Genomic DNA, 21,767 nt, shown 5'->3' on the forward strand with positions numbered 1-21,767 from the left:
GCCCTATAGCATCAAAGATGTGATGGCATTTGAGTCTCTGGTTAGCCTGTGAGCTCCAGAGGGCAGGGGTTGCATCCCCTGTGCCTAGCACACAGAAGCGGCTCTGGGAATCTTGTAAAATGGACGAGGATGGGGCCTGCATCCACGAGTGTGCGGCGCTGAGCTGGTTCTCACATGGTCCAGATCACACATGAGGGCACAACAGGGCATGGGCTGTGGCCTTGTCACCGTGGGGGCAGACAAGCCTCCCCTGGCTGCCTGAGCCTCAGCTCTGTGCCCCTGGAAGGTGAGCCCCAGCCTTGACCAAAGGCGGAGGTCCCTAAAACATGCCTTGTGTCCCTTAGCTAAGACTAGAAGTACAGAGAATAATTGGGAGGCACCACTGGGCCGGGGAAAGGGAGGCCAGAGACATGGGTTCTCCAGCCAAGTCGCCCTGTGTCCCTGAGCAACCGTGGCCTGATCTCCAGGCCTCCTCAGTGAAAGAAGGGGAGAGGGATATAAACACCAAAAAGGGCCCAGACCACTTCTCCTTTGCCCGGTACTGTGTCTCCAGTACCTAGAACTGCCTCTGCCACCTGGTCAGTGCCCAGTACACATGTTTGCTGGGAGAATGGACAGGGCAGCCATGGGCATCACCAAGAGCCTAGGGTTCCCAGCAGAGAGGGCCAGCGCTGGGCCCCAGCCCACCTCTCCACACCTGCTCACCTGACGCCGGAGGGGCCTCTGAGCCAAAGGGGAGCGGCCTGGTGGGGGCAGTTTGGGGACGGTGCCCCAGGTGGGAGCGCCATGGGGCTGGAGCAGGTGGGGTGTGTCTTTGGGAAGCTGCAGGATGTAGCTGGTGTCTGCTGGCTGGGAGTGAACGGACAAGACTGAGCCTGTGGGCAGAGGACGAAGGAGGAGACAGAAAAGCTGGAAGGTCAGTGGTCTGGTTCATCTCCTCCACCACCCCTCCCACCCTGGGGCCTCTACCCTTCCCACAGACCTCTCGTCTTGGATTGAAAGTCACTCTCCGAGGGCTGGAGGTCCCTTGGAGGTCGGAGAGACCTCTCTCGCTGCCTTAGTGACCCCCCTCCCCCAGGTCAGGACTGGGCTGAGGCAAGGATGGGGTCTTCCTCTGTAGCCGAGCTGGCCTGCCTGAGCCCTGCTACCTGACTGAGCTTTGGGGAGCCCCCAGCTTCTGTGACCTAGGGACCCCTCAGCAGTTCTTCCATCCCGGCACATGTAGCTGTCATTGGGCAGAGAGTGCGTCCGGCTGACCCCAGACTTCCGCACGGTCAGCAGGTCTGGTCCCAGAGTGAGGGGCATCCCCTCGGAGCGGGGCTCCATCTGCAAAAGGAACAGGGGAGGGAGGTGGGGAAAAGAGGGGGCATCCGGTTTGGCTAACTGAGGCAGAGCTGGACAACAGAAACCAGAAGCCCCCCACCCCCACCCCCGCCCCCAGGCTCTGGACCCATTCCCCTCCCCCAACAGAGCGGTAATGGGATGAGTTAGTCGATGGGGGAAAGGGGGCAGACACAGGGATGAGCCCTCCAGCACAGCAAGGAAGCAGGTGGGAGGAGTCCCTGCCCCAGTAAAGCTATCCAACACTAGGTCACCTCCCGGAGCCTCCTGGTGGGGATGGTGACAGAATCAGAAGGTGTCCAAAAAAAGGGAGAGCAGCCCCCAGGCCCAGCCCAGCAGATCATTCAAAAAATGGTTCCTGGGGGCCCCATTAAGAGGCTCTGAATCAGGGAGGAGGAAAAGCTAAAAGCAGCCCCCTATCCCCGCACTGGGGCTGTAGGGGTGGGGTGGGGAATGGGGAGGACCCAGCCAGTGAGCAAGGCCTGCTGCCTACAGAGCAGAGGCTCTCTCACTACCCAGTGCCTTAAGACAGACCCAGGACCCAGCACTGGGCACGAGCTGGGCTACTCTGGGCTCAGTGACAGGTGACCAATGGCACCCGCCTGGCTCCCCCTGCCTTTTGATTCTCAGTGACTCTGGGAGGTGGCAAATGGGAGGTGGGGGGCAAGGTCTGAATGCCTGGAATGCCATGGACTCAGGGCCTCCCTTACAGGACAGACTGGGGGTGGGAGCGAGTTTTTTTTAATTTGTTTCGAAGAAAAGCAGCAATCAGCCTTTGACCCCAGCTGGAGGGAGACAAGGTTTGCTCCCACAAGATCTCTCCACCTCCTTGTTGGGGATTCCTGTACCCTCCATACTAGTTCTCAGAGAGGCTGGAGGGTCTGTGTCCCCTCACAGGCCCAGCCAGTTAAGCAGCCCCAGTAGGGGCTGTTGGAAGAGTCTAGAGCCTGTGGTCCCTGTCTCAGCCCCAGGCTCCACTTCTGCCAGCCACCCCAAGAACTCCTAGAGACCCCCAGCCTGTGGTCAAGGCCTTAACCCCAGCTGAGCCTTGCTGTGAGGAAGGGGCCCCTGTCTCTTAAGTCCGCAGAGGAGGGGGAAGGCAGGGCGGAGGGGGCTGCTCGCAGACCAGTACTGGGCAAGGGTAGAGAAGCTGTCCCAAACACAAAGACCGCCCCCCCCTCAGCACCAGGACATGGGGACACACAGGGACAGTGACGGAGGAGACAGGGACAGCCCCCCCCCCCAGCAGAAGGGCACAGTGGTAGCAGCAGAGAGAGCTTTCACCCACTATGTGGTGGAGGAGGGGGGAATGGCTCATGTGGCGAGGAGGTGGGAAGGAGGGGTGTGGGGAGGGGAAGGGCTGGCTTGCACAGGCTCCAAAAACAGAGACTGACTCCGCATCCAGGCAGGCCCCTTGGTCAGCTGCCTGATGCCACCTCTGTTTTGGGCTGTGTTACTCCTGGGTGTCTGGATTAACTCTATCACAGCTGCGCCCCTTGGCCCTTGAGGCCCCAATTTAATCTTGTCTAATTTCTTTGTCTGCAGTGGGCCACTGGAAAGACCTAGAGGAGCCGGGGGCGCTGAGTGGCTGCTGGTGGGTGCCTCTGGGTGGGGCCTGGTGGTGGTGGTGGTGGTGGTGGTGGGGAATCTGGAGCCCTGCAGCCAGCCCAGCCCCTGGGGAGGCTGGGGGAGCAGTAAGGGGCCAGGTGTAAGTACATTGCTCTCCAGGACACTAAGTAAGAGTGTGTGAGTATCATCAGGCAAAGAGTCATCCGTCAGAGCTAGAGAGCAGGACTGTTCAGACACAATCTCTGACGTCAGAGACAGAGCCTCCATCTCAGCTAGAGGGATCTAGACAGGGAGAGAGATGATCAGGCATAAGAAACCAGGACAGCGCGTGCCCGTACACATGCACGCGCACACACACGCGTGCACACACACAGAGCCCCCCTTTCCCCCTTTCCACGAAGCACGGCGGGGTCGGCGCGGTCGGGGGGCAGGGGAAGCCTCTCTTCTCTCTCCCCACCCCTCTCCCAAGTCAACTGACAGCACCGCCCCCACCCCCTCCAAGCCCCTCCTCTGATCAGAGAGGCTGCGGCAGGCATGGAAGAGCCAGAGCGAACAGAACAGAACAGAACGCCACCACCGACAAAGCAGGAGGAGCAGAAACTTATTCTAAAGATACCCCAGGCACCTGAAGGGCCCCCTCCCACACTACTACCACCCAGGGAGGGAGCGGCGAGCAGGGAGGGCTTTTGACTCTCAGAAAGATGAGACCAGAAAAAAAAAAAAAAAAAATGAAGAAAGGCCAGCAAAGCGCTTCTCCGCACAGACAGAGCAGCGTGGGGGGCGCTGGGGACAAAGCCGCCAATCTGATGACTGTTTTCTGCCTATTCTCTCTGCTTCCAAAAGCCTGGCAGGACTTGGCCTGCCCCCAGATTCTGGCTTCTCCCCTCCTGGGCCCTCCTCCGCCTGCCGGCAGCTTGCCCGCCCTCTTTAGCTTGGGTTCTGGGAGACGCTCTCCTCCTGCCGCCATTCTGAATTGAGTCCCCTGGGGGAGGGGGCAGCCTAGCAAACTGGCTGGCTCACCAGGGATCTGCGGGGGGGGGGGGGATTTCAGTGCCTACAGCACCCCGGGGGAGGGGAGGGCCATCTGTGTGATTGCCTCATCATGTCCTCTTCTCTCCCTGCACCTGCCCCCCACCCCCACCAGCCTCCTTCAGGATGGGAGGCTTTGGGAAGGAATGTGCTCTCTCATGGATCATTCCAGGTCATTGCCAGGTTGAAGTCCCTACAGCCCTCTGAGACTGAATTCCAAGAGGCGATTCAAGAGGTCAGGAACCGTAGGGGAAGGGTGCCTTTCTATGTGAGGGTCACTATTCCTTTGGATCAGGCTACAGGTGTCCCAGGTACTGGGAAGCTGCCTTCCCTTTCCTCCACCCCAAAGGGCCTTTCCTCTCTCCCACTAACACCTGTTTCCCTGCCTCCACTCCAGGCCTCCTGGGTGCTTCCCTGCAGTACTAAGCCTGGAGAGATGGCAGGGGGCCCTGCCAAACAGAGGGGGTCAAGGGTAGCCAGATAGGTCACGAGGTGGGGAGAGGTGGATAGGAGAACCCCAGAAAGCTGAAGACCCGCTTTAAGATGGGACTGGGGGAGAAAAACATGCAGAGCTATGGAAAGGGACTGGGCTTATGGGGGATACCCCGCCACAGTGAGATCCCCAGAATCCACTCTCAGCTAGAACCTTCCATTCCCTCTCAAGGCCAGGTCAGAAGGCACTGACTATTGAGAGCCCACATCATGTCTGGTGGGCTTCACGGCTAAAAAAGCCACCAAACAGAGGCTTCGGGGAGAGTACTGGACAGAGGGAAGAAGCCGACTATGGCCTAAGGCATATCCTTCCATGGATCCCCTGCCCACCCGCACTATCCCCAAAAGCCCTTCTCCCCTGGATTTGGCACCACACTTCCTCCACCCACTAAGGTCCCACTGCCAACTTGTCTTCTCCCCCATCCTCTTCTTGTCCAGGCTCTTTCTGGCAAATGCCCTCTATCAACCCCCCCTCCATTCATCCTTCTGCACTAGAAATGCAATCTCAGTGTCCCTACCTTCCAAGTATGTGTTCCAAGGGCTGATCTCAGCTTGTAGGAACCCCCGGCTGCCTCCTGCCAAGCCCGAAGCTCAACTTGAGGCCCTGAGGCTGTTCCTTCTCCAACTACCCAGCGGGCAGGAAACACCCCCCACCTCCCCAGAAGCACGGCACCACATGGCACAGCCCGGCACAGCACTGGGGCACAGTAACCTGTGGGTCGGAGCCGCCCGGGCTGCGGACGGGAGGGAAGGCAGAGGGCTGGCCCCCGGGGCCTGCCAGCTCGTCCATCAGCTTCAGCTCCCCTTCCAGGGAGCCCTGGATCAGCAGGGATATGGTGTCAAACAGCTGTCTGTCCTGGGGAGGACCAGCCCAGGAGGGGAGCCAGAGAATCAGGGGAGCGGGGTTTAGAGGGGCAGCGAGGGCACGTGTCGCGGTGGCAGGGGATTGACAAAGAGACACGGAGGGAGAAAGAGGAGGAGGTCATACGCACGCACATAAGCACACGCGTGTACATGCACACCAGCAACAAAGAGACAGGAGAAGGAGGAGGGGACAGGACAGAGGAGAGAGAGGTGTGGGAGGGAGGAGAACGGGAGCAGGAGATGGGAAGAGCTCACAGGGAGAGAGGGAGAGGGAAAACGCAGGTAAGGAAAGGATTGAGAGATGGAACCAGGCGGGTTGAAGGGTGGGAAGGAAAGAGGTTTGGTAATTGGGCAAGGGTAAGAAAGAAACAGGAAGGAAACAGAAAACTTAGCCTTGGACCTGAGAGCCGAGAAGGGGAGGCCAACTGGGCTGGAGGTGCGGGGTGTCGACGAGCCCGCACACATGCCCATGGCTCACTGGGGTGGCCCTGGGCTGCGAGGGTGGGCACCTCCAGCACCTCCAGCACTGGAGGTGGACAAGCCCGCACACATGCCCGTGGCTCACTGGGGTGGCCCTGGGCTGCGAGGGTGGGCAGCCGTCGCTGGGGACGGGCGGGGGACCGCTCACCCCTCAGCATCCGGGCAGAAGGGGCAGAAGGATCCAGAGGGGGCCCTGGGGTCTGCCAAGTGCCCGCTCCCTGTACACCACCCGCCAAAGCACGGGCCCCCAGTCCCACGCCCCTCTCGGCAGGGGTGGCCATCTGCTCACCGTGGGGTGCTCCAAGGAGAAGCGTGAGGCCTCTCCAGCGTGGGCCGCGGTGTGCGGGGCCCCAGGCTTGGGGCTGTCGGGGCTGTCGGGGCCCTCGACCCCCGGCCAGAGGAAGGGGCTGCCCAGCGGCGAGTGGGGCTGCGGGCTAAGCGTCTTCATCTCCAGCTCCAGCTCGGCCTCCAGCTCGGCCTCCTCTTTGGCCTCCTTGTTGCTTTCCTCCAAGTGCTTCATCAGCACGGCGATCACCACGTTGACCAGCACGAACTGGGCCGTCAGCACGAAGGACACGAAGTAGATGGGGGAGATGACCGTGTTATAGCAGGTGGACTCCTGGTCACAGTCCCGGAGGGTGTCCTGTGAGCGTCAAAAGCATTACACACTGTCCTGGGGAAAGGGAGTTCTGGAGGGTTCCTGCATGGAGGAATCCCACAGGTTTATTCACAGCCACTGATCTTGCCAAGGAATCTGGGCTCGAGGAGTGGACCTGCCTCTCTGGAGCCAGGGCCAGCCCCGGGAGTGCTCCCACGGCCTGGGGTGCTCACCTTCATGATGCCGTTCCAGTTGTCCCCTGTAGAGACTCGGAAGAGGGTCAGGAAGGCCATGCCAAAGTTCCGGAAGGTGGCATGCCGGCCCAGGCCCTCGCAGGGGTGCGTCTCATCACACTCTAGAGGAGGAGGGCAGGAGAGAGAGGCTGGAGTTAGTGCAGGAGCCCCTGGGCCTCCAGCCCTGGCTCCTCTGCCCTCCCCACCCCGACTCACCCAGGTCTCCAAAGAGCTCCACACCCAAAGCTGCAAAGATGAAAAACAACAACATGAAGAGAAGTCCCAGGTTCCCCACCTGGAAGAGAGGAAAAGAAATGGGAAAGGTGCCACTGGGTCTCCCAGACAGCTTCCCGGAGCTCCCCCACGGCTTGTCCCTTTGGAAAGCACCCCCTTCTCCCCGAGAGGACCCCCTCCCACCCACCCCCACCTCCAGCTACCTGAGGCAGGGCCTGCATGACTGTGTCCAGCAGCGCCCGCATGCCTACAGCCATCTTCAACAGCTTCAGCACTGCGGAACAGGACAGTGTGGTGAGACCCCCCCCCCGCCCAGTTCCACCCCTGCCCTGGGCCCGCCACCACCCTCAACCCTTCCCTTTGGCAGAGCCTGGGCCAGGGAGAGAGACCCGTGGGAGCACACATGCATGAAGTCCCTGGCCAGCCACAGAGCCGCCCCCGCCCCCGCTCCCCCCGCCGCCATTTCCCCCTGTGCAGGGGTGGGGTGGGGTGGGCAAGCAGCCAGGCACCAACCTCGGGCAATGCGTAGCACCCTCATGATGCGGATGATGGTGGGATTGATGGGCAGTGAGGCATTGACCTCGATCTCCTCCAGCGTGATGCCCATGATGGACAGCAGCACGATGGCTAGGTCCAGCTGGTTCCACCTGGAAAGCCCAGCACACAGTTCCCTGAGTGGGGGAGGGGTGTGGTGGAGGAGGGGGCAGTCCTGGCAGCACAAGTGACTACAGAATGGAGGGTGGAGGTCAGCCAGTCCCCCCTCTCCTCCCTGCAGAGAAGGCATGGCTTGACTCCAGTCACCGAGGCCCAGGTCTTCCAAGGCTTCTACTTTTCATTTGTAGTCACTCCATTTTTTTTTTTTTTTTTTTTTTAATGTGGCACTTCTAGGCTGTTTCCCGGGTGCCGAGCACTGTTTTAAGGGCTTTACAAACAGGAACTCACAATCTTTACAATATTATTTCTCCTTTTATAGATAAGGAAACCAACACACAGAGAAGTTAAGGAACTTACCCAAGGTCATCAGCTTCTAAGTGGTGGAACCAGGATCTTAATCTGGTCCAGGCAGTCTGGCTCCAGGCTCTGTACTCTTAAGCCCCAATCTGGGCCACATTGATTTCCAGCTGCCTGTGTCCCCCAGGCTCTGGATGCCCCCCAACTCCCCCTTGCCATCAGCCCTCGGTGGGTCCTGGAGTGGAGGCTGAACCTCAGGGGTCCGGAATGCTTTCCATGTATTTCCCTGGGATACATGTTCCCCCACTCCCTGCTCACCCCACCCCTCTCTGTTACCTGTCTTGGAAGAACCGACGGAAGCCAAAGGCCACGAGTTTAAAAACTGACTCCAAAACAAAGATGACGGTGAAGATATAGTTGCAGATCTTCAAGGCTTCGTCCAGGATCTGGCAGGGAGGGAGGGGGGGCATCTATGCAGGGCTTCCTAAGGCCCAGGGGGGATGTCTGCCCCTCCCCCTTCATCACACTCCCAGATCTGGGAGACAAGTGAGTCTAAGGGGACCTTTCTTTTCTGTCCCTGCCATGATGGTCGACCATTGGCCACCACACCAGGATAGAAGAGGGTCTTCACACATGATCCAGGCTTTGTGTTAAAGGCTCTCTCTCCTTGAGGGACGGGGAGGAGACCATATGAGAATGTGCTGGAAGGCACAGAAGGCTAGAGCCTGGAAAAGGGCCTTGTGCATTACTAATTCAACATCCCCATTTTACAGATGGGGAGCCTGAGGGCTGGAGGACCACTGACAGTGGCCGATCTCAGGAGTGGCAAGATCGTTCGTGAGTTGGGAGCTGGACATTCACTAGAATCGAAACACTGAAAGGGCAGACACTGGTCTTCACTGGTCTGCCTTCTTTACCCTCAAAGGGAAAAGAAACCCCTGGCGGGCACTCAATAAATATTTATTGGGTGAGGAAGTCAGCTCTTCCACTTTCTAGCCGTAGGACCTTGGTCCAGTCGTGGAAGCTCTCTGAGCCTCAGTGTCCTAATCCATAGAGCCCAAACAATACCCGCTTCCAAGAGTCGAGGCAAGGTGTACAAAAGGAACTCTTGTTGGGGGCCGAGGACTTGCCCGAGGCACCCCAGCGGAGGGCTTGGCCTCCCCCTGCAGTCCCACGGCTGGACCCAGGGCCCGGAGACCTGGTCACTCACTCCTACCTGGGGCTGCTGGTAGTGCTCCATGGCCATGGTGACCACGTTCAGCCCAATGACACCCGTGATGAAGAGGTCCAGGTAATGGCTGGTGCACAAGTGGTGGACGAGGAGCCGGAAGCGGGAGTAGTCTGAGTAGTAGGGTTTGCACTGGGCCTCTGGGGAGCAGGGGGGAGAGCAGAGCAGCCATCGGGCCCCTGCCCATGGCGCCCCCGCCACCCGAGTCCCTCACAGCCGCCAGCCTCTAACGCCACAGCTGCAACATTCCAGTGTCCTCCGTATCCTCACCCTCCACAAACTGCCTTTCTCGGGGGGGTGGGACCGGGGGGCTCCCTCGGCGTCTGCCCTCCAAGCATCTGTTCTACGGGCTACAGTGGGGTGCAGAAGGGCTCAGGACATGCAGAGCTCCCCGCCCACATTAGACACCAGGTGAGCCCCGTCCCCAAGGCAGCCTCCAAAATCCACCAGCCCCTCAGAAAGCCCCTGACTTGGTGTTCCGCAGTAAGGCCAGATCAATAAGATGGAAAACAGCCGGTCTTATCAGGCTAGAGGCAGCTCCATCAACAGAGAGGCAAAGGCCCTCGCTCCTTCACCACGCGCAGCCCCTCGGGGGGAGCAGAGCGGATTACACAGAGCTGGGATTTGGGGATAACACCGGAGATTGAAAATCGGACATCTTCTTGGCTGGCCGCATGGACCCACCCGGAGGGCCTCGGGGGGGCCCTCATGGTGGGGGGGGCGGGGTGCAGAGAGGCGGCCACAGGGCTCTGCGCTTCCCAGATTCATCTGGGGTGAGGGCTTCCACCTGAAGGACTCACCCAGTTTCTAATGAGGCCATGCCCCGCCTGCTTCTGGGGGTCAGGGCGGCGTCACACTACAGGCTGGGCTGGAAGCACTGTCTGAGATCTGTCAGAGGCGTATTTCCCTTGTAATTAGTGAACCACTTAGTTATAAGATCATGGTGCCAGAAGGTTGGCCGGCTAAGCAGGCAGAATGAATCTGGGGGCAGGAGATGGCAGGGGGCCCCTCCTCCAGGTGCTGAGCAAAGGCCAGGCCAAGTTGGGGAGGGATGTCAAGTGGAGGCGGTTGACAGATGGGTCAAAGAAAGAAGAGGCTCCCCATGGGGAGGCTTGGGGCAGCCTCAGGTCCCAGACAGCCCTTCCCCCTCTAAAACTCTAGGGCGGAAGCCAGCCAGCAAGGGCTGCCGCCTCTGAGGCCCGTGCCAGGCAGGGCTGGCTGGCTCAGGGGCAGCAGGAAGCTTGGGGTCCAGGCCAGCTCAGATATAAATGTCCTTCCCCATGCAGAGGACGATGGAACAAAGAGGTAAACTGAGGCAGGGAGTGGCCTGGCGGGGAGCCCCCACCAAAGGCCAAAGGAAGAAGAGCACCCAAGAGCTCCATGTGCCATCTCACCGGATGCCACTCTCCAGCATCGGCCTTGAGGTGTGGATAACCAAGAGGCAGAAAGTCCCGAATGTTCTGGTGCCCCATACAGTGCGTGAGGCCATCGATTTTGTTTTCAGAGATGGGCCAGCCAGCTCTGGCTTCGTTAGCTCAGATGGCCCTCTGCTCCCCAGGGCGGGGGCAGGTCGAGAGGCGCGGGATGGGGGACAACATGAGGCCACGGGTCATCCACACTGCGATTGTGGAGGTGGACCAGGTGAGTCAGGCCTCTTCTTTCCTCCCTTCAGTACCCACGAGAACCAGAGGGCGCTAGCCGCCCTGCGTTGCCTTAGCAGCTGGAACACTGTCTCAGCATTAATCTCCGTAAGTGCCGGGAGCACCCGATCCCATTATGCTAAAATATGAATGGAGAATTAACTAAAATGTTTGAATACAATTAGGTTAGAAAAAGTGGCTCCTTATTAGCCCCGTTATTAGCTGAGATAATGCAGAGGAAGAGGTGGGGAGAGTCTCCCCTCTCCCCTGTTCCCCTAGTCTGACAGCATAGGCAGCCCCAGGCCAGACAGAGCTGAGGCAGACAGGATTAGCCTGGGACCCTCCTCCAGGCAGCCCGGAGGAAAGCGGGCAACAGGGCTGAGGCGGAACCTCTTGCTCAGTGACAGGTGCTGGGCCCTTGAGGTCTGCCAGACCAGCAGGTGCGGAGGCTGCCCGAAATCCCCCTTCAGAGCACAGGTCCAGAGAGTCCCAGGGCCAGTCTGATCAGCACGCCCTTGACCAGCCCCTCGATTTTACAGAGGGAGAGAACAAGGCCCCGCACAGGGGAGCTGTCCATACACTGAGAGGCCATGACAGAGACAGGACTCGAACTCCCAGCCCACATCTCCCGCCAGGTGCCTGGTGGGTTTAGACACAAAGCCTTATGGCCTTGCCCCAGAGGGGCCCATCAGAGAATTCGCCCAAAGGCTCTCACTGTTAAAGTTTGGATGATGCCACCTGCCGTGTGGCTCCCCAGCCCTGGGTTCTACAAGCAAGCACCTGAGCTCAGAGAAGTAGAGACCTCCCAGAGTAGCATTGCGCAGGTCTGCGACTCCGAGGGCTCTGGCCGTAGCCCGTCTCCCTGCCCCCCACCAGTATAAGCTGCCTTGGAGAACTGGCGGAGCTGGTCAGTAGCAGTGGCAGGGCACCCCCAGGACTGCCCAGCCCCCAGCCAGGGGCAGGAGCCAGGAGAGGATGGGGGCAGCACGGCTGTGAGTGAGGGCAGCAGGTGTGGGGAGTAGTTAGTAGAGCCCAAGGCACAGCCGGGGCAGAGGGTTTGCAAAGAAGAGTGACAGGCAGGAGGCAGAAGGCAGGGGTCACTCCCAGGGACGCTGGCCATGATGGCAGAGGCCACACCTTCAGATGCCGTAGCCGGGCCTGATCCCAGTGAGTGGAAATAGGTGCCACAGGTGGCCGACAGGAGTGCCCCCGGATTGGCTGGTGACCCCGGTCCCTCCCTTCGTGCCCAGAGGCTGGGCTGGACCCAGGTGTCCTATCAGGCCCATTCCCCTGATAATCAGTGAGTCTTTCCTTCTGCCTTTCCCCAGGGTCTAGCTGGCCCCCTCCTCTGGGAGCGGCACAGAGTGGGAATAGAGCTGACTGGGGGGTGTGGTGCCCGGGGTTGGGGGGGGTTCTTTCTCGCTGCCCCAGATTAGGGTGTGTGACTTTGTACCCATCACACAGCTGGGTAGACCATCGCCATCCCCTGGCAGCGGGTTGGAAATGCAGATGATCTGTCCTCCCCTAGAGCAGCCCGTGGGAATTTCTAGGGCGGGGCTCAGGTATCTGTGTTTTAATCTGTTCTTCGGGGGATGGCTTATGTGCCCAGCAGTCTGAAAAGCTCTACTAGACACCACACAACAGCAGGTTTGGGAAAGAGGGCTTTGGGCTGGTCTGAGCCCCTGAGAGGGGGTCTCTGAGTCTTCATCACCGGCTGGAAAGGTATTAAGACACACCGTTGTCATCAGGGGACAGGCCTGTAAGTGCCAATGGGAGCATGGTGGAATGTGCCCCAAATGGGGGTGCAGCGTGCGGGTAACACAGATGCGGGACATTGATTGGGCATCTTGGGAGGAGACCTTGGGGCCAAGAAAACCCGAGTGCGTTCATTCCCGGTGGAGAAGCCTCTGAGGGCCAGCCCTATGCCAGGGCGGTATTGGGGGAAATGTGTACTTGTGGGTGTTCAGTCTGCAGACCAGGTGACCCCATAAAGGGAAGAGCTGAAGCTACTTCCTCCTACCATCCCCTCCCCCCAACACATCAGGAATGGCAGTACAGCCTGACACAGAGACGTGGGACCCAGGCAATCCAGACATGAACCTGCCAGAGCCTTCTGGACCCCCAGATGTGTACACAGTTGCTCAATGCCAAACACCAGAACCTGGCACCAAGGGGATGGGAGACATCAGTCCTCAGGGATGGCCTCCCAAATTGAGGCTCAGGGGCTCCCTGAGCCCCCATAGATCAGGCAGCCCAACATCTAGAGGGCAACATCTGCCAGAGTCTGGCTTCTGGGGGAATGCAGAATAGTGGGGAAAGGTGTAGCCCAGTGGTCCCCAGCCTGAAGTCCCAAGTCCTCTGCAGCCCAAGAAGGCAGTTGAATGGGGGTCCTTACATCCTTACAGTTCAATATTTCTAAGAGCTCAAAAGAAATCAGACCTAGGCCTACACTAAGACCCCACAGACTGATCTAATGGCAGAAGGGTCCTCCTTTGCTATCATTCCGGGCGAAACCTTCCGCAGCACAGAGCTCTGGGTAGCAATTAGATGTGCCTTTGATTAGCAAAAGCAGTGAAAAAAGTCATCACGGAGGTGCGCCTAACTTCAAAAGCAGGCTCTTAGAACGTGGGTTCCACTGGAGGAGGTGATAAAGGGTGCCTTTGGGGATGAACAGATTGGGAACCACTGGGCGAAGACAGGGTAGAACGAGGCCCCGCAGCCCCGTCACAGGCCCCCTGAGCCTCTGACCACCTGCCTGGTGCCTGGGAGCCGTGTCGGGGCAGCGTCGGGGCAGCAACGGCCTAAGGACCAGGGCAGGACAAGCAGGACCAGAGCCTTCCCAGGGACACGGCTCTCAAAGACAAGGACCCAACTCACCCCTGACCAGATCTCTGGCTTTTTTGGGAGGTGGAGGGGAGAGGCTGGCGGCTAACTCAGGCCGCGATTCCCAATCCTGCTGTTTGTAGCGATGACGCGGTCACCGCGATTACTCGACTATTAACGAATCTGTTCAATTATTCATTGTTACATTTTTAAAACAAATCCTTTCCCTCCCTGCTCCTTTCCTCCCGCTTGCTTGGATCAAAGTCTCCCCATCAGACAAAAGGAGATGGGCGAGATCTGCAGCTCTAATAATCGAACGGTGTGACCCAGGGGGAGGCGCAGGAGTGGGAACGGGCAGCAGGGGGCAGGGCAGCTGGGCGCTTGGAAGCCCTGCAAGGAGAAGGAGGGTCCCCTCTTGGAGGTGCGGGAGGAAGGAGCGTGCAAGACCCTCAACTCCCGTCCGGCGTAGCACAGGCCTAGAGGATGACTGACGCAGAGCCCGGTGCCCCAGGGACCCTCCGTCCCTCACCCCAAGAGGACGGAATCAATGAGCCAAGGACGGGGGAGCAAAGAGGACCTCGCGGCACGCGTGAGGCAGGCCTGGGGGCAGGTAGGGCCTGACTGCCCCCGGGCCTCGCCCTGGAACCCACAACCCCAGACGCAGTACCTGGCGCCGCGCTGGAGTTGCTGCCGGAAGCAATTACATCGTCCAGCATTAGATCTAAAAGAACGAAACACGACATCGGTCACTGGCCGGACCAGGCGGCCTGGGCGGGGCCCCCTCTAATCAGCGCACTCCCCCTCGCCTCCAGCCCTCACTTGGCCTATGAACGGGGTGCCCCGAGCACTAGCACAGGTGGCTGGTCCTAAGCGTTTGTCAGGCCCCAAACTCTGGCCCCAGGGCATTTGAGGGAGGTGAGCCACTGGGCCTGCTCCTCAGGGTCACAGGGGCCGGGGAAACAGAGGTATGGGGGAGGGGCAGGCCTCCCGTCATCAGAACAGATGTCCACTCCTACCCGCGCCTCGGCCGGGGCAGCACCTGAGAGAGCTCCAGACCCCAGAAGGGGAGCCAGCTGGTCAGGCAGGGCCAGAAGCGCCTCCTGCCAAAAGAGTTCCATCTGGAGAGGCCCTGCTGCTGAGAAGGCAGACGGCAAGGAGGGGCGGGGCGGAGCAGGGGTGGGAGCGTGGCTGCTGGGGGTGGTGCCCCTGCTCAGCTTCAGACCTCCATGGGGATAGCCCAGGTGGGGCCCCTACCCCAGAGTTGAGCAGGGGGCATGGGGTGAGGATGTGGGGCGTTGAGGATGTGGGACGTGGAGAACTGCACCACCCACCACTGCCCAGAGGCCAGTATCTCCTCACCATTGCCATGGGTCCTCCCATCCAACAGGGAGCTCTGGCCTGGTCCCTCCATCACCCAGCCCCACCCCCTTCCCACCCCCTCCCCTAGCTCCAGGTGCTCTAGGTGCCCCCCACCGGTAGCAGGAAATAGGGCCAAGGGCAGAGCGGAGGGAGGGCCACAGCAGCCCCTAACCCCTTTGTTGGTACTCACATTTCAACAAACCAAAGGGAAAACTCAGAGCACTGCACACATCTTACTGGCGTGAGGAAGAAGGTTTATGACAGGGTGGAGGGAAGGGAACCCCGCACCAAACAGAGACAGACACAGAAAGTCTTAGAGAAACCCACACAGAAAGATACTCAGTGAGACGTGGGTTGTGACTGAGACAGAGTCACAGAGATTACTGAGTACGAGACAGGGACCCTGAAGACAGGGAGACAGGTGCATACACCCCTGAGAAACAAAGGGGCCCCCGCGCCTGTTCCTTCTCTCGCATCCTTCCTGGAATCTGTGTCTTTTCCCTTAGTGTCGGCCCACCCCTGGTGTAAAAGCATGAGCGGGGACAGGAAAGGGCCTCCTCCAACCAACACCGAGAGATGCTGGAGATCCCAGGTGAGGAAGCTGAGGGTTCTAAGGCCAGAGAGTCATGAGCTCAGAGTTCCTATAACCTCACACCTGCCCTGAGAGATTTCCATGCCCCCCAACCCCTGGCTTGGCCAAAAAAAAAAAAAAAAGACAGCCAGGAAGCTAAGGGCTTTTGCTGGAGATAGGGAGAGAGAGTGAGTCTGGGGTTCTCTCACGCATCGTCCATTTGTAAGTTATGCCGAGGTCTTGCTCAGCAACTACAGACCCTAGGCAGGCACGGGTTCAAGGTGCTTGCTCCCCAAACCTGGGGCAGGCGAGTCTGGCACCTTGGCCAGTCCCTGGGTGTCTGGACACCTGCAGGCCCCAAAGCAGCAGGATTCTCAATCCCATGAGGCTCCTCTGCGAGGTGAGCTGGGAGGGGTCGTGCATCACCTTCTGCCCGGCATCCTCGGAGAAGTGTGATGCTGAGACCCGGGGAGCCCCGCAGGGTGGGGGTCGCTCCCCCTCCCCCATGGGGCTGGACTAGTCTGCTTCATGCGTGCTCTAAAGGCTGACATGCTCTTGAGAGGCAAGGAGGTGAGGAGGGGGGGTGGGAGTGCCTTCTCCCGGTCCCCCCGCCCTCCCCAGCCCCTGGTCCCCTGCAGTCACAAGGCCAAGGTCAAGCACGACTCAGAGAGATGTGGAAAGACTACCGACCAGCCATCTGCTTCTCCTTACTCCTTCTCTTTTTCTCCAGTCTCCGTAGACGCTTCTCCTCCCGCCGCCGAGCCTCCTCCTCCTCCTGGTGCTGCCGGCACTTGTGGAAGTTCTCCACCACCACGCCCACAAACATGTTCAGGACAAAGAAGGCCACAATGAGCAGGAACGAGATGAAGTACAGCAGCATCCAAGGGTTGTGGTTCATGACCGGCTGGTGGGGATCAGGAAGGACAGGTGGAGGCATCAGTCCGAAGAGGCATCAGACCCGGCTGCCTCGGGTACTTCCCCACAGCCTGGGCTCATTAAGATGTGCTCTGCAGACTTGGTTAGCTACAGGGCCCCAGTGGGAGAGCTACATGAGTGATGTGGCTTTGGTGTTAAGCAGGAGGGAGCGGCGGGGACTGTGGCAAAGGAGAGGTGTAGGTATTCTATCAAAAGGGGCAGCTGCTTCCTTGTTCCAGTAACTCCTGCGCTGAAGGAATTTAAGCCCCATGTTCTCAGATCCTTAGACGAATCCTGAGCGGGCCCAATTCTGGATTTGAACGTGAAATCCACTAATGTTTAGATGTTTGCCGCTATTCAAAAAAGTGTAAACATGTTGCAATCCAACAAAACATGCCAGGATTTGGCCTGCAGGCTACCAGTCAAAAAGCCTCTGCTGTAAAGGGTGATGCCTCCTTGACGGCATTCTGTCAATTAGCCTCCCTCTTTCTGTCCAGGGCCCGCACCCCATCATGCCTAGAGTGGCCTGAACCCAAAGGTGAATCCTGCCTACCGTGGCCCTACCTGCTGGTCCACACCCACGGCATCCAGCCCGTCGTACATGATGTCCACCCAGCCATCCTTCGAGGCCAGCACGAACAGGGACATCAGGGCCTTGGGGGAGGGGAGGAAGGAGACACCATCTGAAACCTAGGCTGTGTGGCCAAGCGACCCACCACCTGTCCCCAGAGCACCTCCTGGCAGCAGCTCAGGGGACCCTCGCCTTTCAAAGGTCAGGCTTGAGTCACACTGTGGGCCCCTCGAGAACTCTCTGTCCCAGAGCTTTGTGGCAGGTGTGAAGCCAGAGGAGCCCCAGGAGATGATCAAGGCCTCTGACCTTGGCCAGGTGGAGGAAAGGAGACCAGAGCCCTGGAAATCCAGGAAGCAAAACCAGGCCGGGTCTGGGAAGCAAACCAGCAAAAGTAAACAAGCAACTTCGTTTTCTACGTGGTTCTGTATTTGCGAACGTGGACGAGAAGGGGTTGCCTCGACAGTATAAATGTGTCCTGCCCCAGGCTAAGCAGACGCATCCATCGTCTCGTTGTGCCCTTCCCACGAGCTTCCATGGAAATGCCAGGATGACCCACACATCCGCCAACGAGGCGGGGGCCCTGCCAAGTCAGCTGTCCCACGCATCGTGACGCATGGACTCGGGTGGTCTCTGGACGCCTGCGACCGCCACCCCCACCCCCACCCCCACCTCGGAGCATGGAGCTCACCTGGCCGAGGTTGTCAAAGTTGTACTTGTGCCGGACCCACCGGTAACTGGCCTCAGCACAGTCGGATTTGTTGGTGATGTTCCTGGTGTCCTCACCTTGGCATACGAAGAACTTCCCTTTGAAGAGCTAGACACACACACACACACACACACACACACACATGCCAGGAGACAGAGCTGAGTGAGCTGTGGCCACAGGAAGCCCTGAACTCCCCAACCCCATCCCTCCTACACAAGCCCTGGGGCCTAGGAGCTCCGGCACACCCTGACTGAGGACCCCGTGTGCGGGCGAGTCAGGGGAACACCGACAGGAACCCCCCTGCAGGCACCCCTTCCTCTGGGCTCCTGGGAGCTGAGACCCCAGAGGAGAGAAGGTCAGTGGGGCAGGTGCTGGGGAGGAAGGAACTGTCACTGGTTTTCTGCGAAAGGTGAAGCCGTTGGCTCTCCGGGTGGGGTCCCTGGACCAGCAGCATTGGCATCATCTGGGAACATGCTAGAAATGCAAACTCTTGGGCCCACCCCACCCCCGCTCTGGGGGAGGGGCCAAATGACGTGGTTTAATGGTGTGGCAGGCCAGGGATTATCGACTCCACTTTACAGATGAGGAAAACGGAGGCTCGGGGAAGTAAATTCACACTTAACTAAGGATGAATAACCAGTAGGTGGCAGAAAGGGGCCTCGAATTCAGGTATTTATTTTCTTTTTTTTTTTTTTTAAAGATTTTATTTATTTATTTGACAGACAGATTACAAGTAGGCAGAGAGGCACAGAGAGAGAAAGGAGGAAGCAGGCTCCCTGCTGAGCAGAGAGCCCAATGTGGGGCTTGATCCCAGGACCCTGGAATCATGACCTGAGCTGAAGGAAGAGGCTTTAACCCACTGAGCCACCCAGGTACCCCGGATTTAGGTATTTCTGATGGGAATGCTCCCCCTCCTTTCATAACATGCCAGGCTATAACTGTGGGTGGGGAAGGGAATAGGGGGCCGGGAGGACCAGGAGGCCTCGGCAACCCACTGAGGATGGACCAAAGTCTACTGGAAAAGCCCAGGACTGGGCTCCCAATGGCTCCCTCTGCTCATTCAAGCCATTTGGACGTGAGGAAGGGGAAGGGGCGCTGACTATGCCAAGAAGCTCCACACAGGTTTGGCAAATGTACCCCAGCCTGGTCCCTGCGGCTGGAGAATTCTAGCAAACCAGGAACAGCCCTCTGCCCTGGGCAAAGAGGACACTCCAGGAAGCCAACGGACAGGAATGGGAGGGGCAGTAGTTACCCAGGAGCTACCCTGCCGCCCAGACAGCGGGCTGTCTGCCCTGAAGCCGAAACAGCTGCAGCCAGGGGGTTCTGGAAGGCTGGGTCGAGGGGCTCCCCGGGCGCCTGCTGAGACCTGCAGGCAGCTCCTGATCTTTTTACCCTCCCAAATCAGTTTCCTCCCTGGGCCAGAGGCCCAGTTTCCCCAGCAGCCCCCATTTCCTGCCTCGTCTGGGGTCTGCACCCTCCTGCCTGCCAGCTTGCTGCTAACCTGGCCCAGCTGTCTGGGCCCTGGATCCCCAGCTCTGGCCTGCAGCCCGCTCAGCTCGAGCAGGGAGGGAGGGGAAGGGATCCCGGAGCAGACAGGGCCGGGGCTGCTTCTGTCCTCCAGTGCGCGGTGTGGGGGGTGGGGGGCAGGAAGAACAGTCTGCAGCCGCCCCGGGTCAGCAGCCTCTCTGAGGCCCTTGTCCCCTTTGGGAACCTCTTCTAGGCTCCGAGTTTTCTGCAAAACGCCCAGGAGGTAAAGGGGACCGAGGCCTAGGGCCTCAAGGGAAGTGTCCCTGCTTATTCCTTTCTGGAATCAAGACAGCAGCAGCAGCTGGAGCCTCAGCATCCAAGGCCCAAGAGGAAAGCCACAAGTCAGGTTTTCACTCCCACCCGGCCCCCAGGCCCCCACAAACCTGCACCCCCAGGATGCCGAAAATGATGAAGAAGGCACAACAGATGACCACAATGTTGCCGATGGGTTTCAGGGAGGACATCAGCGTTTCCACTACCAGCTTCAGACCCTGGGCCCGGCTGATGACCCTGGGGAGGGACAGAGGGGAAAAAGAGGGCTTCTCTCAGCTCAGAAGCTCCCCGGTCCCTTGCCCTGCTGCCCTTACCACCCATCTGGGCTCACTGGTTCCCATCCTGGACTCTGGCTTTCTGGGCTCCCCGTGCAGGGTACTCCCACCCCAATCTCTCCAAATCTCACCCACCTCCCCCACCACCCTCCTCCACTCCCAGATGTCAAAGTATGACCTGGTGGGCTGGGGTCAGCTTGAGAGAGGTGGACCCAGGGATGCAGTGTGCTGTGGGGATAGGGAGACTGACCTATAGGGGGCATAGAGGGTGCAGGCAAGGAGGGGGTGGTGGTGAGAGGTGGTTGGCACTAGTCAGTTGGTATTGTCTTCATCCATGGAAAGTCCTGACATGGGAGTGGGCAGTGGGGTGGAGGGTGATTGTGGGACAGCAGATTCCCTGCTAGCAGGGTTAGCTGGTGGGTGGTCCCTGAGAGGTGTGGGAGGGTAGGGAGAGGAGTCTGTCACCTCCCCAGGGAGGACGGTCACCCCCCCCCACTCCCAACAGTGACACCCAAGGGAGAGCTTCAGCTAAAAGCTAGGAGGGCCCTGCCTGCGGCCTCTTATATTGGGGCCTGCCCAAGGCCGGGGCATGGCAGCCTCGAGCAGACTGTCCTGTGGGGACAGTGACGGTGGGAGCATGCTCAAGGAGGGAAACCCCTGGGGCCACGGTTCAAGCCAAGCGATGCCAGGCATCCCTGTGGGGGTCGCGGTCAGGAAGCAGGGGCTCATGGGGATCTTGCTCTACTGCTGGATTGTTGGAGCTGTCCCTAAGGAGGGCACTCGGCTGGGGACGCACCTGAGTGGGCGCAGGGTTCGCAGCAGCCGTAGGACCCTCAACATGCCCAGGATCTTGGTGCCGCTGTCGGAGACCATGGACACCAGGATGTCGATGATGGAGATGAGCACCAGCAGCCCGTCGAGAACGTTCCAGCTGCTACGCAGGTACGCCTGCTCCCCGAAGCACCAGCCCAGCGCTACCACCTGGGGACGCCCGCGGCATCACTGTTGCCGCCGCCTCCCTGAAGTCCCCAGCCCTGTCCTCCTATTGGGATCAATCTCTCCAACCCCTTTCACCCCAGAAACCAGAGAGCCCCAAAGTAACACCGACCCCCTATTACCTTCACGGTCATCTCTGCCAAAAAGACTGCAGTAAAGATGTAATTGGAAAGGGTCAGGAAGATGCGTTCCTGCAAGAGACAGCAGGCACATGTCACCCACTAGGGCCCCTCCTTCGTAAGCCAGGGCTGCCCTGCAGACAGAAGCCAGGAACCGCCTCCAACATTTGACTTAGGAAAGTGACCCCCACCTTCCCTAACAAGGCAGGCGACCTCCTGTCCCCAGACCTCTCTGTCTCTCACACACACAGCCAGTGCCAGGCCCCCTGACTCGCAGCTCTGTAGACAGTCTGAACAGTGCTGCCTCCTGCCCCCCAGATGGCCTGCAGGGAGAAACATTCCCCCAACCAGTACTGTCATCTGAGTCCTGTATCTCGGAAACCCTCAGAACTGGAGCAGGGTTTACCTTGATCTCTGACCCCCCCTCCTCCTACTCTCCTCCCTTCTCCCCGCACTTGCTTTCCTGCTGTGTGGCCCAGAAATGGAGCCACAGGGCCAGCAAGGAGCTTGACTACAGCCTGGACCTCTGTTGGCACTGTATTTATGGAGGCATGGGTGGGGGCAGGGCAGGAAAGAAGGTGACCCGGTCCCCTGAAGTCTGCAGGCGGAGTCCATCCCTCGGTGGCCTGGAGAGTGGTGGGGAGGGCTGGAGAGGCAGCAGGCAGAGTGTGAGTGTCAAAGAGAGAAACGGGGGGAAGGGAAAGAGAGATGCGGGTTCGTGGCAGAGCCAGAGATAGAGGGGCCAAGGGGGAGATGGGGAGTGAGATATGGTGACAGAGGCAGAGGGCCCTGCAGCAAGGCCTGGGGCAGGTGGCAGACACAGGGGCTGTGTGACCAGCCACCCTTGCTCCAACCCACAAAAGCTCCAGTGGTAGGGGTCCCTTCCCGCACCTATTTCCAGGCTGGCCCTTCATTCAAAAAGGTTCCTCCGTCCCCACCCTGACCCAGCTGGAGCCTACCCTCTGGAGACTAG

At 59.4% G+C, this 21,767-nt stretch overlaps 1 protein-coding gene across 22 annotated transcripts in view; it reads right to left on the bottom strand.

The window, feature by feature from the left end:
- CACNA1G (calcium voltage-gated channel subunit alpha1 G) overlaps positions 1-21,767 on the bottom strand; it is a 61,565-nt gene that overhangs the window by 1,511 nt on the left and 38,287 nt on the right. For 3 of the 22 annotated variants that reach the window (XM_044248687.1, XM_044248683.1, XM_044248682.1), the window contains 17 exons: positions 20,798-20,866; positions 20,476-20,660; positions 19,515-19,641; positions 17,587-17,712; positions 16,892-16,981; positions 16,103-16,316; positions 14,150-14,203; positions 9,008-9,159; positions 8,128-8,237; positions 7,354-7,487; positions 7,044-7,114; positions 6,823-6,901; positions 6,607-6,728; positions 6,065-6,418; positions 3,058-3,192; positions 1,149-1,326; positions 706-875 (listed from right to left, as the gene is read on the bottom strand). In XM_044248687.1, the coding sequence (XP_044104622.1) occupies positions 706-875; positions 1,149-1,326; positions 3,058-3,192; positions 6,065-6,418; positions 6,607-6,728; positions 6,823-6,901; positions 7,044-7,114; positions 7,354-7,487; positions 8,128-8,237; positions 9,008-9,159; positions 14,150-14,203; positions 16,103-16,316; positions 16,892-16,981; positions 17,587-17,712; positions 19,515-19,641; positions 20,476-20,660; positions 20,798-20,866 (2,370 nt within the window). Of the gene's footprint in view, positions 1-705; positions 876-1,148; positions 1,327-3,057; positions 3,193-5,143; positions 5,288-6,064; positions 6,419-6,606; positions 6,729-6,822; positions 6,902-7,043; positions 7,115-7,353; positions 7,488-8,127; positions 8,238-9,007; positions 9,160-14,149; positions 14,204-16,102; positions 16,317-16,891; positions 16,982-17,586; positions 17,713-19,514; positions 19,642-20,475; positions 20,661-20,797; positions 20,867-21,767 lie in introns of all 22 variants that reach the window. The other 19 variants (XM_044248696.1, XM_044248692.1, XM_044248691.1 and 16 more) reach the window with 10 other exon arrangements.

Source organism: Neovison vison, chromosome 5 (assembly GCF_020171115.1).
Source record: "Neovison vison isolate M4711 chromosome 5, ASM_NN_V1, whole genome shotgun sequence".
Taxonomy (NCBI): domain Eukaryota; kingdom Metazoa; phylum Chordata; class Mammalia; order Carnivora; family Mustelidae; genus Neogale; species Neogale vison.